Below are 15,174 nucleotides of genomic sequence, written 5' to 3'. Positions count from 1 at the left end.
ACATGGCATATGCTGCAAGAACAAGTTAGACGTCCTCTAATTGTTGTTGCAAGTTTTTACATGGATGCTATAGGTTTCTAGCAAGAACGTTTCTTACCTACGCCAAAACCACAACGTGATATGCCAATTTCTATTTACCCTTCATAAGGACCCTTTTCATCGAATCCGATCCGACTAAAGTGGGAGAGACTGTCACCCGCTAGCCACCTTATGCAACTAGTGCATGTCAGTCGGTGGAACCTGTCTCACGTAAGCGCACGTGTAAGGTCGGTCCGGGCCGCTTCATCCCACGATGCCGCCGAATCAAGATAGGACTAGTAACGACATGTAAATTGACAAAATCGACGCCCACAACAACTTGTGTTCTACTCGTGCATAGAAACTACACATAGACCTAGCTCTGATACCACTGTTGGGGATTGTTGCAGAAATTATAATTTTTCTACGCATCACCAAGATCAATCTATGGAGAGACTAGCAACGAGAGAGAGGGGAGTGCATCTTCATACCCTTGAAGATCGCAACTTGGAAGCGTTACGAGAACGCGGATGAAGGAGTCGTACTCGTAGCGATTCAGATCGCGGTTGATTCCGAGCTAAGCGCCGAAGAACGGCGCCTCGGCGTTCAACACACGTACAACTCGGGGACATCTCCTCCTTCTTGATCCAGCAAGGGGGAAGGAGAAGTTGGGGAAGAACTCCGGCAGCACGACGGCGTGGTGGTGGAGCTTGCAGTTCTCCGGTAGGGCTTCGCCAAGCTCAACGGAGGAGGAGGGGGTGTTGGAGAGGGGGAGGGCTGCGCCTTGGATGTGGTGTTGCTGCCCTCCCTCCACCCCTCTATTTATAGGGCGAAGGGGAAAGGGGGCCGGCCCCTCTAGATGAGATCTAGAGGGGGGCGGCGGCCAAGGGGAGGGGGCTTGCCCCCCAAGCCAAGGGGGCGCCCCCTTTAGGGTCCCCCCCAACCCTAGGCACATGGGCCCTAGAGGGGGATGGCGCCCAGCCCACTTAGGGGCTGGTTCCCTTCCACATACAGCCCATAGGGCCCTCCGGAACCCCTTCGGTGGTCCCGGTACAATACCGATAAACCCCCGAACACTTCCGGTGACCGTATGATTACTTCCCATATATAAATCTTCACCTCCGGACCATTCCAGAACTCCTCGTGACGTCCGAGATCTCATCCGAGACTCCGAACAACATTCGGTAACTGCATACTATTTCCCATAACAACTCTAGCGTCACTGAACCTTAAGTGTGTAGACCCTACGGGTTCGGGAATCATGCAGACATGACCGAGACATCTCTCCGGCCAATAACCAATAGCGGGATATGGATACCCATGTTGGCTCCCACATGTTCCACGATGATCTCATCGGATGAACCACGATGTCGGGGATTCAATCAACCCCGTACACAATTCCCTTTGTCTACCGGTATGATACTTGCCCGAGATTCGATCGTCGGTATCCCTATACCTTGTTCAATCTCGTTACCGGCAAGTCTCTTTACTCATTCCGTAACACATCATCCCGTGATCAACTCCTTGGTCACATTGAGCTCATTATGATGATGTCTTACCGAGTGGGCCCAGAGATACCTCTCCGTCACACGGAGTGACAAATCCCAGTCTCGATTCGTGCCAACTCAACAGACACTTTCGGAGATACCCGTAGTGTGCCTTTATAGCCACCCAGTTACGTTGTGACGTTTGGCACACCCAAAGCATTCCTACGGTATCCGGAGTTGCACAATCTCATGGTCTAAGGAAATGATACTTGACATTAGAAAAAGCTTTAGCAGACGAACTATACGATCTTGTGCTATGCTTAGGTTTGGGTCTTGTCCATCACATCATTCTCCTAATGATGTGATCCTGTTATCAACGACATCCAATGTCCATGGTCAGGAAACTGTAACCATCTATTGATCAACGAGCTAGTCAACTAGAGGCTCACTAGGGACATGTTGTGGTCTATGTATTCACACATGTATTACGATTTCTGGATAACACAATTATAGCATGAACAATAGACAATTATCATGAACACGGAAATGTAATAATAACCATTTTATTATTGCCTCTAGGGCATATTTCCAACAGTTTTTGGGATAAGAGTGATAAGGGCAAAATTAGGTCTATACATGTCAAGGGTACCATTTTCAAAATCTCTGACCATCCACATAAAGTCTTTTTTGATGAGGTCCCAGAAAGATTGGTAGAATAAAAAGGAAAGCCCATCAGGGCCAGGGGCCCCACTGGCATAAGAACTCGTGATAGCTTGTTTGATCTCATCCTCAGAAAAGGATTTCTCTAGGTTATTCCTGTAATTTCCAGAGACTACCTCCTCACCTTCCCAAACATCAGGTTCAAGATGAATATCAGGTTTAGGTTCGAAGGCAAAAAGATCTTTATAAAAATAAGTAGCCACTTTTATTATGTCAGCTGTGGAGGTCACTGTCCCATTGGGACCATCCAATTCAGACAGGTGGTTTTTTCTATGCCTGTGATTAGCCAAGGCTTGAAAATAAGCATTATTCCTATCACCTTCAAGGATCTTTCTATCTCTAGACCTCTGCCACAAAGCAGATTCCTCTTTTTTCCAGATCTCTTCTAGTTCTTTCTTGATGTCTCCCATCCTAACAAAGTCATCACAAGATAGTCTGTGTGTCTCAGAAAAGACATCCAGCCTATCAAGTTCCATAAGAAGAGCTTTTTCTTTCTCTTGATGGCAGCTTCTAAGTTGATACTCCAACCTTTAGTTTTTTCCTAAGCACTCTAGTTTTTCCTCTCTTTTTTCGCTTTAAAAAGGGAAAATAATGGCCTGTCGAACTCAGATGAGATCCGGCGATCCGTGGCGACGACAGGTGGCAAGCTCCGGCGACTCTAGCTACCTCCGCCATGCCTGAGGCCACTGGCGGACTCTGGCGACAGATGGCGGTGGTAGTTAGTTGTTGCAGGGAACATTCATGTTAGTTGATTTTTTTTGTGGGAGAGAGGGGGAATGGTCCCCGTCCTTTTCCCTACATGTAGGGAAAAAATGGGGTAGAAGTGGTGTGAGATTTTGGGCATTTTGCTCCTAAAGTAGAGGATATGAGGTTTTGAGGGGGCAGACTGAGCTTGCTCTAAGTAACTCAACGTGTACAACACAAACGCAAACACACCAGCACAAATTCGAAGCTACAATGGGTTGGGCCACAAGTGGATCAAGTCATTGAAGCCACACACATACACCATGGTTATGTCGATGAGAGATCAAAGCCTAGTGCATGTCGCCGACCAGTTTCATCAGGTATTCGATGAGGCTTTTGTAAAAAAGAAGGTATTTGTCAAGACAAGCATAGCTCGATAGATGTCGGTATCAACCAATGTGCGCGTAAGAAACACCACTTTCCATTCCGCGTTCGCTTGCCCAATCTCCAAAGTCTCCTCCTCACCCCCTCATTCGGATCTCTCCTCTTCCTCCGGCCTTCGGCCACAATGATCTGGGCAAGGGATCCACCCATTGTTGCTCCTAGTACTAGCAGTATAAGCTCATCGGAGAGGAGAATCTGGCATGCCCTTTTTGGCGCCTTCCTTGGAGCTACAACATGCGTAAGAAATACATCATTAATATAAAGAAAAAACCACAGCATGTTGACTTTTTTACAAGAAGAAATAAATAACGGTGAAAAAATCATTTTTGTATATATTAAATACAAATACAATCAGAATCATGAAAAGCATCACACACATCCTCAACTCAAAAAATAAAAAACCCACACATCCTCTGGCTTATTGTGCCAGAATATACCACCAAGTTAAATAACAAATCGAAGATGCCGCCACTATCCCCATGAGAAAAATCGAAGAGGCCACCAGTAGAGGAAGTACCAAATTCAGAGACCCAGGCCCATGGCAATGACAATTGCCACGCTGAGACCCAAATTAGCAACTCCAGCCCATGGACGCTCCGGTGCACCGCTGTCGTATGGGCTATTGTCCACCAATGGCTGGCTACCGAAGCCCATAGTCTCCCCCACGCTCTCCACAGCTTGCCCCTGCCCACCAACGCCACCCGGCGCCAACGGCAGCTCGGGTTGTGCAACTCCTCCGACGGAACCGTAGCTGTTGCCGTCGGTGCCTCCTTCATCTTGCCCGAAAGGCAAGTTGCTACTCCCCTTTCCGATCGGATCAGCGAACGGCGGCATTGCCGGGGCCAAGCCAGGCGAACCAGGCATGCCGCAGTGTTGCGCGGCGCGCGGCTCGTCGCTGGCCTTCCACGCCAGCTCGCCGCCCTTGTCGAGGATGCGCATGTCACCCTCGTCCACCAGCTGCAGGGTCTTGAGGAAGTTGTTGTCGTCCGACTCTGTGTCGTGTGTGTGCCACACTGAGTTGCTCCCGTCGAAGACCTCCAGCCCTTTCCACGAGAACACGAGCGCGCACGTGTTCACGGTGCTCACCGCCAAGCACTCCGACTCCCACACGCTCCAGCCCTCCGCGCCCGGCGCCGTGGTGTCGAGGACCTCAACGTAGCAGAAGTCGGCCCTGAGGCCGCCCGCGCCCGGCGCGGTCTGGCTGCGCATGAAGTAGGCCGCGTACTTGCCGGACGGCGATGTCAGGAACAGCACGGGGTTCTCCTCCCAGTGCGGCGGGATGCTCGCCAGAATCTGCTGCTTGGTCTCCCGCTCTACCATGCCGGTTGGCGCCGTGGCTGCTACGTGGGAAGGGAGGAGAAAGGCCAACCAGAGGCACATGGCAATGCATGAGACGAGCTCCATGGCCGCCGGTGCTTGGGTTTCGCTACCTGGTCAGATGCAACTTCTAAGTGGGGTTCTGGTGTTTGTGCTTGTGCTTGCATTGTGCATGGGGTGGTGTGTGCTTTTTATAGTGAGACTTGGCAATGGGGTGGTACAGAACGATGGATGGTGCATGGGTTGAGTGGTTGAAGTCACCGGATCCAATATATCAGTGGGAGATTAGTAAAGCAAACCAGCACAAAGTCGATCGGCCAGCGTCAGAATTTGGACTTCCATGCAACAAGTTTGACCATGAATCAATATCCTAATACTCATTTATTTATTTTCAAAGGCTTCACTATTGCTTAGTATACTCGAAAATTTTGTTAAATCTTTGTTAGAAAATTTATTAATATTGGTCAACTATCTTAGCCATCCTATCAGCTTTGTACAATCTGAGATTAGTTGGGATTCTTCCTTGGTTGTTTATGGCCTTTTTGTGTGTGATCCTTTTGAGCTATTTTTTTTGTCTTTGTTCTTTGAGTTGAGTGGGGGAGAATTATAGAGGTTTCGTTTTTCTTTCATATTATTAATTTAATCTAGTTATATTTATAAATAGGAGCATAACTATATAGTTGAAGATTCCACATGTGATAGTTTTCCATCTTAAAGCCTTGCACCTTAGTACAAAAAATTGCTCAATTGTCCTATTTTTTTGTTTATCTTGCTATAGTTATTTCCTGTAACTGTGAAGCATATTCTTTGTAATTTATCTAGCATAGAATTAGTATTCACAATTTAATCTTAGTAGTATATATATTTTATAAGGGGCAAAGATATGTGGGCTACGTATGGAAATAAGTAGTCAAGTCATGTGTTTCAATATGAGCATATGTATGCATGTAGAGGAATCTTCCACCACATGATATCATCATATTAATTGCTATTTCGAACTCCTTAAATGACTTATCTCACAAACAGTTGATTTGGTTAGCAACGCTGCTACACACATGATTGGATCTGGATGATTTCTGCATGATGCAGCAGATCATGCCATCCATGTGTAGTGGAAAACTGGGTATATATCACCGTTCGATCCTCCATAGTACACAGTTCGTCCACACCAAGTCGTCGGCATAGTAGTTTCGCTTGGTTAGCGATCTATCTTCACCGGTGTGTTCGTCTCGACTAGGGCTTAAAACAATATCCCATGTTATTATGTTTGGCCTGCAAAAATCCATTGTCAATAGGTGCCGCATTATAGTACCATTTGTTGATAATATTGTGCATCCCTTGCTTTCTGTTTTCCATCTTACTCTTGTTGTTGATGTTGCGGACTGAGATAGTCTCATCTGAACCTAACAAGTGGGATCAATTAATGAACCAATCTTATTTGCCAAAAGGTAGCTGCGAGTGCAAAATGAATGGGTGTTGCTTGTTTTGTGTGGTCGATCGGTTCACTAAATATAATTCATTAAGACTATAATGTATGGACACATATATGTAAAGGACTGTGCTAACGACCAGTCGACTGGTCGTTAGCGACAGATCCGCACGACTAGTTCCTACGTGATGGCTATCTTCCCACGCTCGCTTTCCACTTATTTTTTTTCCTTCTCTCAAAAACCGTGGTAAATCGCTAGTGGTTTTTCTGGTTTTTCACCGCATAATATGAAAATAAAATAAAAGTGCTTGAAAGAGGATTCAAACCTAGGTCTACGCAATACCTATTGAGCCTAATAACCAACTAAGCAACCTTTTGTTGTTGTCTATTGTAGATAAACAATGTTATTTAAACCTTTCTTATTTCTGCCATATCAGAAAAAAAATAAAGTTTGTCTTGGTAACTTTGGCATGATCAGCGTGATAACTATGGTATGAGCAACATGATAACTATACCATGATAAGGCTGATAACTACAGTACGAGAAGGTTAAGGCACGAGGAAGTATGGTAATTTAACACATAAATTACCGATGAAAATGTTTAAAAAACTTTTTCCCCTTGGATGAAAGATACCATGGTGTTTAAAACGTAAGATATTAGTTATCAAATCTGTGATGTATACATTATCATGCTTTTTACATAGAAATTACCGGTTGTATATTTTTCAACAAAAAAAAAATCAAAAATTATAATGGCGTTTATATGTGAGTTATCAGCTTAGTATGTGTCTATTAATAAGCTATTTACATATAAATTACCGGGGTTCCCCCCCCCCACCCCTCGCCACAGTCGCCACATTTACCAGGGTCGGGTACATAAATTATCAAGTCTGCGATGTGTGAGTTATCATGTTATTTGCATAAGAGTTATCGTGGTATGATTCAACAACTCCTCCCACCCTACCCCCGCCGATAAAGTTATCAGGATTGGGTACATAATTTATCATTTCTATGATGTGTGACTTATCATGTTATTTGCATAGAAGTTACCGTGGTATGTTTCAGTGACTCCCCCCCAACCCCAACCCTACCGACAAAGTTACCAGGACTGCGTACATAATTAATGTCTATGATGTGTGAGTTATCATATTATTTGCATAGAAGTTATCGTGGTATGTTTCAACGACTCCCCCACTCCGGCCCCTCCGACAAAGTTACCAGGACTGGTACATAATTTATCATGTTTACGATGTGTGAGTTATCATGTTATTTGCATAGAAGTTACCGTCGTACGTTTCAATGACACCCCCACCCCGACCCCTCCTACAAAGTTATCAGGTTTACCATGTATGAGTTATCATGTTATTTGCACATAAGTTACCGTGGCATGTTTCAGCGACTTGCCCCACCCCCATCCTCGCCGACCAAGCTATCAGGACCGGGGTACATAAATTATCAGGTCCGCCATGTTTGAGTTATCATGTTATTTGCACATAAGTGACCATGGCATGTTTCAGCGACTTGCCCCACCCCCACCCTCGCCGAACAAGCTATCAGGACTGGGGTACATAAGTTATCAGGTCCGCCATGTTTGAGTTATCATGTTATTTGCACATAAGCGACCATGGCATGTTTCAGCGACTTGCCCCACCACCACCCTCGCCGACCAAGCTATCATGACCGGGGTACATAAGTTATCAGGTCCGCCATGTTTGAGTTATCATGTTATTTGCACAGAAATTACCGTGGTATGTTTCAACAACTCCCCCACCCCCACCCTCGCCGACAAAGTTTTTAGAACCGGGGTACATAAGTTATCAGGTCTATGAAATTTGAGTTACCATGTTATTCACACGAAAGTTAACGGAGGATATTTCATCACCCCCCCCCCCCCCCCCCCCGTCGATAAAGTTAGCAGGAACGGGGTACCTAAGCGCGGAAAAAATCAAACACTAAATTAACTTGTTTTTATGCATACGTAGTAGAGGAGACATGTTAAATAGCCCATTTACTTTCTTTTGTTCAAGAAAGGGATCGTAAATCAGGTGGTAGGCTAGTTGAGTTGGCTCACTAGTGGTGCAAGGATCGAATGCTCTCTTGTTCACACCAATTTTTGCATGAAAAAATCTCGAACGAAAGAAGATCTGAAGAGAGAAAAAAATGGATCGGGAGGAGAGCAAGAAAATCGGAAATGGAGCGGATCGTGCGTGCAAAAAAAGTACTAACATTGGCACTTGATCAGTGAATCAAAAGATGACGTTGAAAAAAATTGTTGGCATTAAATGGGATGGCTGCACGGACAATCAAATGGAAGAAGCGAATGGCTTGAAATTAATTTCGTGAATCAACGCACAGGAACGAGCAAAATAATGGTGTCTTAATTATGATGACGTGGCTCTGTAGGGTCAAGTATGACGACTATCGTTCAACTAACAAAAAGATGCGTAGTGGTGTGGTGGTAGGCTACTGTAGGTCTTCTCTTGGAGAGCTCAGTTCGATTTTAGACCGCAGCAATTTTTTTTCTCGCCCCTGATGGCAGTTTTGCGGAAGAAAAAAGAAGAATCGGGAGCGATCCAGTGTTGCAAACGACCAGTCGACTGGTCGTTAGATTTCTTGTCCCCCCAACCACCACTACTTGTATTTCTCCACGATGGCATTTTGCGGAAGAAAAAAGAAGAATCGGGAGCGATCCAGTCGTTCGTGCCTGTTGCAAACAACCAGTCGGCTGGTCGTTAGATTTATCGTCCCCCCCCCCCCCCCCCCCCCCACCCCACCCCCACCACTTGTATTTCTATCTATGTAACTTTTTGGGCCAGGATCTTTAAGACCAGTTCTTTGGTGATAAATGATGTGTTATGATCGTAAAAAGAAACTCTACAGTAGAGATTAACCGTCTTTAGAAATAAGAAATTAGCAGAACTAGTTGTGTGTACTGTGCAATTTCGTTGGAATTAGAACACAATTGATTATTTTTACCTTTTTAGAAGTATAAACATAAGTAGCATATTGACGACTATCTTGGATACGTGTCCTTTGTACGAACGAGCGCGCTGGTACGACCACACACAACTGGGCCGGCTCACCAGGCGCTAGGCCTCCATTCAAAGCAAGGCGTAAAAATCCTGGAAAAAAGGGGCAAGTTCACTAGAAGAATCGAACTCGTTACTCACTCCTCCACACAAAACAGTCAGCCACTCCCCCATGCTGCGCACTTGTGTTTAAAATAGCACAAACTACATAAGAACACACTAGGCCGGTGCTCAAAACCAATCCATCGGCCCATCAATCTCTCAAGATGAAGTTCGCTTTATTCGCACTCGATCTAGCGACCTCTCGAATAACAAAGCTTGTAAAAAATATGGGCGACCAGCTAGATAGTAGAAGTTTTTTATGGTTATATGAAGGGAAATAGCCTTTATGACTTCAAGTTTCTACAAGTATATAAATAATCAATTGTAGGCTTCCTGCCATTTGTGGAGATATTTTCTGAAATGCCAAAACGCCTCATTCACTTGAGGCATGTGAGGAAACACCTTTGTTTTTTTAGTCGTTTCATCAAAATACCTCAAAAAATTATATTAAAGCTACTACTTTTATGCACGTAGCCTGCCATAGACGACAACTTGATGTAGTCGGACGTTTTTCTCTAACAAGATAGGACCATCTTAGATTTTGACACAAGGACCTCAATTTTGATGGATCGGCCCTGGAACACACGAACACCCCGGCTCCAAGGAGGAAAAGCGTTCATCGATTTGAAAGAAAAATTCACAAATTTGACAAAAAAGTTCAAAAAATTGGAAAAAGTTCATTGATTTGAAAACAAGTTCACGAATTTGGAAAAAAATTATAATTTGAATACATTATTCACAGGAGGCCGCCCGACTGGGCCGATTCACTGTCGTGCGCGGAAATGGGAAAAAAAAATAAAATATCAGTTTTAAGTACCTGCCAAAATTGTAATTTATTTTTTATTTCGAAACTGACATGGATAAATACCATGGTCATGCCCACCTGCTTGAAAAAGTTGGGGTCATTTCAAGGATATTGGGAAACATCATGCTTAGTCTTCTGGCCTATACGAACACCCTCGTTGAACATGGTCTATGTTTGGACATCCTTCAAATGACCCCAAATTCTGCAAGCAGGTAGGCATGCCCATGATAGGAATCCATGTCAGGTTTGAACGATTTTCGATATCATATGCAAGTTGCGACACGTCAGGCCATTTATCGGTATATTTTACTGAGAAACTCCAGAAAATGCAAAAATTGTTGAAAACTAAAACAAATTGGCATGGTACCTGTTGGTGCAATATCTGCCTACCTTGAGTTTTGGAGATTGTTGACATAAACTCTAGCAAGCATCCGCAACTACCAAAGATCATTAAGATAAAACCCAACCATAGCATTAAGTATCAAGTACCCTTTACTCCCATACGCAACAAACCCACTTACTCAGATATGCGTTTCAGTCACTCACGCCACCCAACATAAGCAAATAATGAATGTATTGCAACACCCTACAGCAGGGATCCCTCACGTTTGCGCGACACGGAGGGCACCATAGGACAACACCAAAATAAAATATACAACTCAAACCAATCATGATTATCGATCAACCCATAGGACAAAACAGATCTACTCAAACATCATAGGGGAACCACAGATCATTGGATAATAATATATAGTGTTGAGTACCATGTTTAAGTAGATAATTGCAATGGGAATAGAGAGGTTACACCGCTGCATAGAGGGGGACAAAGTTGGTGTTGACGGTAGCAAGGTTGTTGATGTAAATCGCCATCACGATCCTTGCCCCGGCGGCACTCTCGCGCCACCGGGAGAGAGGGGGAGAGGGCCCCCCTCCTTCTTCTTCTTCCTTGACCTCCCCCTAGATGGGAGGAGGGCTCCCCCTCTGGTCCATGGTCTTCATGGCGGTAGAGAGGCGAGAGCCCCTCCGAGATTGGATCTATCTCTCTGTTCTCTTCTATTTCGCGTTCCTATTTTCTGGCCAAAAACCATTTCTTAAATATCCGCAGGTCCGTAACTCCGATTGCGCTGAAATTTTAACACGATTTTTTGGATATAAGCTTCCTTGCGGCCGAAGAAGAGCCCTAACCGACTTACGGTGTGCCCACTAGGCACCACCGCGCGCCAGGGGGGCAGGTCGCGCCCTGATGGGTAGTGGAGGTCGTGGGCCTCCGTTTGCGTTGATTCCACCTCCCAAAAATCGCACATATTCCAAACTAATTTTCGTAATTTTTTTATCGTGTTTGGACTTGGTTTGATATGGATATTCTGCAAAACAAAAAACATACAATAAACAGGAACTAACACTAGGCATTGGATCAATATGTTAATCCAATAAATCATATAAATTATTGCCAAAAGTATGTGAAAGTTATATAATATTGGCATGGAACAATAAAAAATTATAGATACGATGGAGACGTATTGATACATCCATTTTGCATCATGTTTTCTTACTGTTATTTACAATGTTTTTATCCATAATAATGCTTTTTGGAGTAATTCTAATGCCTTTTCTCCCATAATTTGCAAGGTACACACAAAGAGGGAGAATTCCGGCAGCTGGAAATCTGGACCTGAAAAAGCTACGTCAGGCTACCTATTCTGCACAACTCCAAATGGGCTGAAACTTGACGGGGATTTTTTATGGATTATTTAAGAAATATTGGAGCCAATAAACACCAGAGGGGGCCACCAGGTGGGCACAACCCACCTGTGCGCGCCTGGCACCCCTGGCGCGCCCTGGTGTATTGTGCCCTCCTCGGCCCACCTCCGGTGCCCATCTTCTGGTATATAAGTGCTTTTGACCTAGGAAAAAAAATACTTTCGGGACAGAGCGCCGCCGTCTTGAGGCGGAACTTGGGCAGGAGCACTTTTGCCCTCTGGCGAAGCGATTCCGCCGGGGAACTTCCCTCCCAGAGGGGAAAATCATCATCATCATCATCAACAACAACTCTCCCATCTTGGGGAGGGCAATCTCCATCAACATCTTCATCAGCACCATCTCATCTCAAACCCTAGTTCATCTCTTGTATTCAATCTTGTTACCGGAACTATAGATTGTTGCTAGGGGTGACTAGTAGTGTTGATTACATCTTGTAGTTGATTACTATATGGTTTATTTGGTGGAAGATTTTATGTTCAGATCCATTATGCATATTAATACCCCTGTGATCATGAGCATGTTTGTTGATGGTGAGTAGTTACTTTTGTTCTTGAGGTCATGGGAGAAATCATGTTGCAAGTAATCATGTGAACTTGATATGTCACTACTGCAGGATGGTCTAAACGCGACACTACGATCAGAGACCCTTCGACGAAACTATGTGCGATGTCATAATCGCAAACGGTGGTGCAAAAAACCGTCAAAAAAGGTGCAAAACGTTTGCGATGACAGATGCATCAAACACGGTTCAGAATTTAGTTGCGTGTGCGATGCAGGGCATACGGTTCAGCTCAATTAATTGCTTGGGATGAGGAGACACAAAAGAAACGGGCAGCCAGGTGAAGGCGTGTGCGATATACAGCATACGGTTCACTGGGATGAACTGTGTGTGATTAGGCAACACAATGGAAACAGTTCAAGTGAACAAGATGTGTGTGATACGCGGCAAACAGGTCCGTAATCTGAAATGCGTGCGAAGACCAATAATAACACAGACGATTGCTGCTAATAAGCCGTGTGAATTGCTCTGTCTACAGTAGAATAACATGTATATATATATATATAACTGAAATAAGCATCCAATTACATAAGTGACTATCAGATCATTCGCACACACCTCAATAAACAATTCCATGCATTCTAAAGTAGGAGAAACGATCGTCTAGTCATCTACTTCTTGTGACACTCCCGCCACTGCTATGTGGCTCGATCCCTCGTCTTTGTCAGGAAGAAGATATTTCCTCATGTCAATGATCCGCATGTACATCTCGTAGCTTGTGTACGCATCCATGGCCGCGTACTTGACATGTTGTTCATCCAGTCTCTTATGCCACACACTGTGCCAGGCGTTCTTGTCCTTATTGCTCTCTTCCTTCATCTTCGCGTAGTAGGGGTCGATGATGGCCGAGGCGAGGTCAACCAGGGAGTTCAGTTTGTTTTTGTCGCTGCCCCAGACCTTGTAGTGGTGCTGGATGTTGACAAGATTCGGGCATTTCAAGTCCGAAACCTTGAGCGCTTTTAGATCATTGGTGGTGTCCACCGTAGTGAAACTGTAGTCGGAGCTGTTGATAAACCTGGAGAAACGCTCGCAAGGCCTTGTGGCAAGGTGGAAGCGGTAGACGAGGACGTCATGTCGCACGCACAACTGGGCGACGACAACCTTCTGATCGTGCCCGGCACGACTGATGGTGTACTCGAGGTCGAAGCCGACCACTCGGTACTTGTCCTCGGCAAGGAACAGCTCCATAGTTTGGATGGAGCTCTCCACTGAGACCGGATCGTTCGTGTACACCATCGAGAGGGCCTTCCCCCTCACGTGGGCGTCCACTACGTGATGCGTGGTGAACTGCCCGCCGTTGTCCTCGTCGGCCGCTGGGAGCGCCATTCGAGCCACGGGGAGAGCCATTGGAACCGCCGGATGTCCTCTCTGTATGTGTCCTCGTGGGGTGTGCTTATTGTGTCATGTGAGACGAGAGATGAAGGTAAATGGCCGCAGGAATAAAAGGTGGCCGGGCGGCGTGGATTCTCGGCGCGTTCGCATGGCAGTTTTTGCAGCGGGTAACTGCATCGTCGCGCCGCACCCGGCGCAACCACTTGCACACGAATGTGCGTGATCGTGCGCCGGCCCCAAACACTGGCAGCGCACATGGAGGGACGAGGGCAGAGCACCCAGAGGGACGTGAGAGCAGAGCGCGCGCGGCAGGACGCGAGCAGAGCATGCCGCGGCCGCCTGAACCGCAAGCAACCACATGCATAGTGCAGTTGAACACGCAGGAAATGGTCGCCTACAAGCCGGCCGACAGTTGCGTCGCTGCATAGAGAGCGGCCGTGTGGTACCACCTTCGTCTAGTCTATAGTCTCCTTTATATTCCGTGCCATACTTTGCCCTCAAATTTAACCAACAAAATGTTAATGCATGTTTTCAAAATTATATAATTGGAAACTATGTTCAAATACAAATCCAATATAGTCTTTGGCGACATGCATGCATATTTTATTAGTTAAATCATACTTATAAACCAGGACGATGGTATAGTAGGTAATTAAATCGAAAACGTTTTTTTATTAACCATATGTGTACGTGGGCTTTCGTCCTCCTCTCGTACGTCTTGTCACCCCGCTGCCGCAGACGGCTTACAGCGCAAGCTTGCGCAGCGCGCGGGGGCTTTCTTTTTGCCCAACAGTGGCGCCAATGAAGCGTTGGTGAGCCCGTTCCCGCGCAACCTCGCAGGTTCCCGCGCAAGCTTCCCGCCCGACTCGGTGAAATCCCCCAAAATCTCAATGCTTACCGGCCTGCTATAAAAACCCTCACGGTCGGCAAGCCATGCGTCGCATTTTCCCCTCCATCCCTGTAGCTTATCTCGTCTGCTTCTCCCACAATCGCCAATGGCACCGGTACGTCGTCGTCGCTCAGCCACTCCACTGTCATCGGAGGACAGCTCCAGCTGGGAGGCTACACCACGGCGGCGGCGCAGTCCCCGGCGTAGTGTAGTGCACGTGGCGTCCCTGTTGGGTGTGCACGGAACACCCACCACACGCTCCGCCGCGGGTGCCCGTCGGCAGCTGTTGCCGGCCGTTGCCGCCACACCACCATCGAAAGCCAGTGCCATCGCCCGCTCCGCCGCCGCGGCCCGAAGGCGAGAGGTGGCCGTCGTGGCCGCCACCCCACTGCCGGCCACTTTGGCCATCACCCGCTCCGCCACCGCGGCCCAAAGGCGGGAGGTGGTGGTCGTGGCCGCCGTAGCCGCCAATCCACCATCGAACGCCAGGGTCATCACCTGCTCCGCCACCGCCGCCCGAAGGCGGGAGGCGGAGGTGGATGCCCGCACGTGCGTCAGCGACCTTGCGCGCTACACCGAGTTATTGCGGGAGGAGGAG

The 15,174-nt window shown here is 46.5% G+C and overlaps 1 protein-coding gene across 1 annotated transcript; it reads right to left on the bottom strand.

Moving 5' to 3' along the window:
• Positions 1-3,665: 3,665 nt before the first annotated feature.
• Positions 3,666-4,835, bottom strand: LOC109783621 (uncharacterized). Its single transcript, XM_020342211.3, has one exon. The coding sequence runs from the start codon at positions 4,755-4,757 to the stop codon at positions 3,876-3,878; it is 882 nt and encodes a 293-aa protein (XP_020197800.1). The 5' UTR covers positions 4,758-4,835; the 3' UTR covers positions 3,666-3,875.
• Between the last annotated feature and the right edge of the window lie 10,339 nt (positions 4,836-15,174).

The sequence above is a fragment of the Aegilops tauschii genome, chromosome 4 (assembly GCF_002575655.3).
Source record: "Aegilops tauschii subsp. strangulata cultivar AL8/78 chromosome 4, Aet v6.0, whole genome shotgun sequence".
In the NCBI taxonomy this organism is placed as follows: domain Eukaryota; kingdom Viridiplantae; phylum Streptophyta; class Magnoliopsida; order Poales; family Poaceae; genus Aegilops; species Aegilops tauschii.
This window is presented reverse-complemented; position numbering and strand designations above follow the sequence as displayed.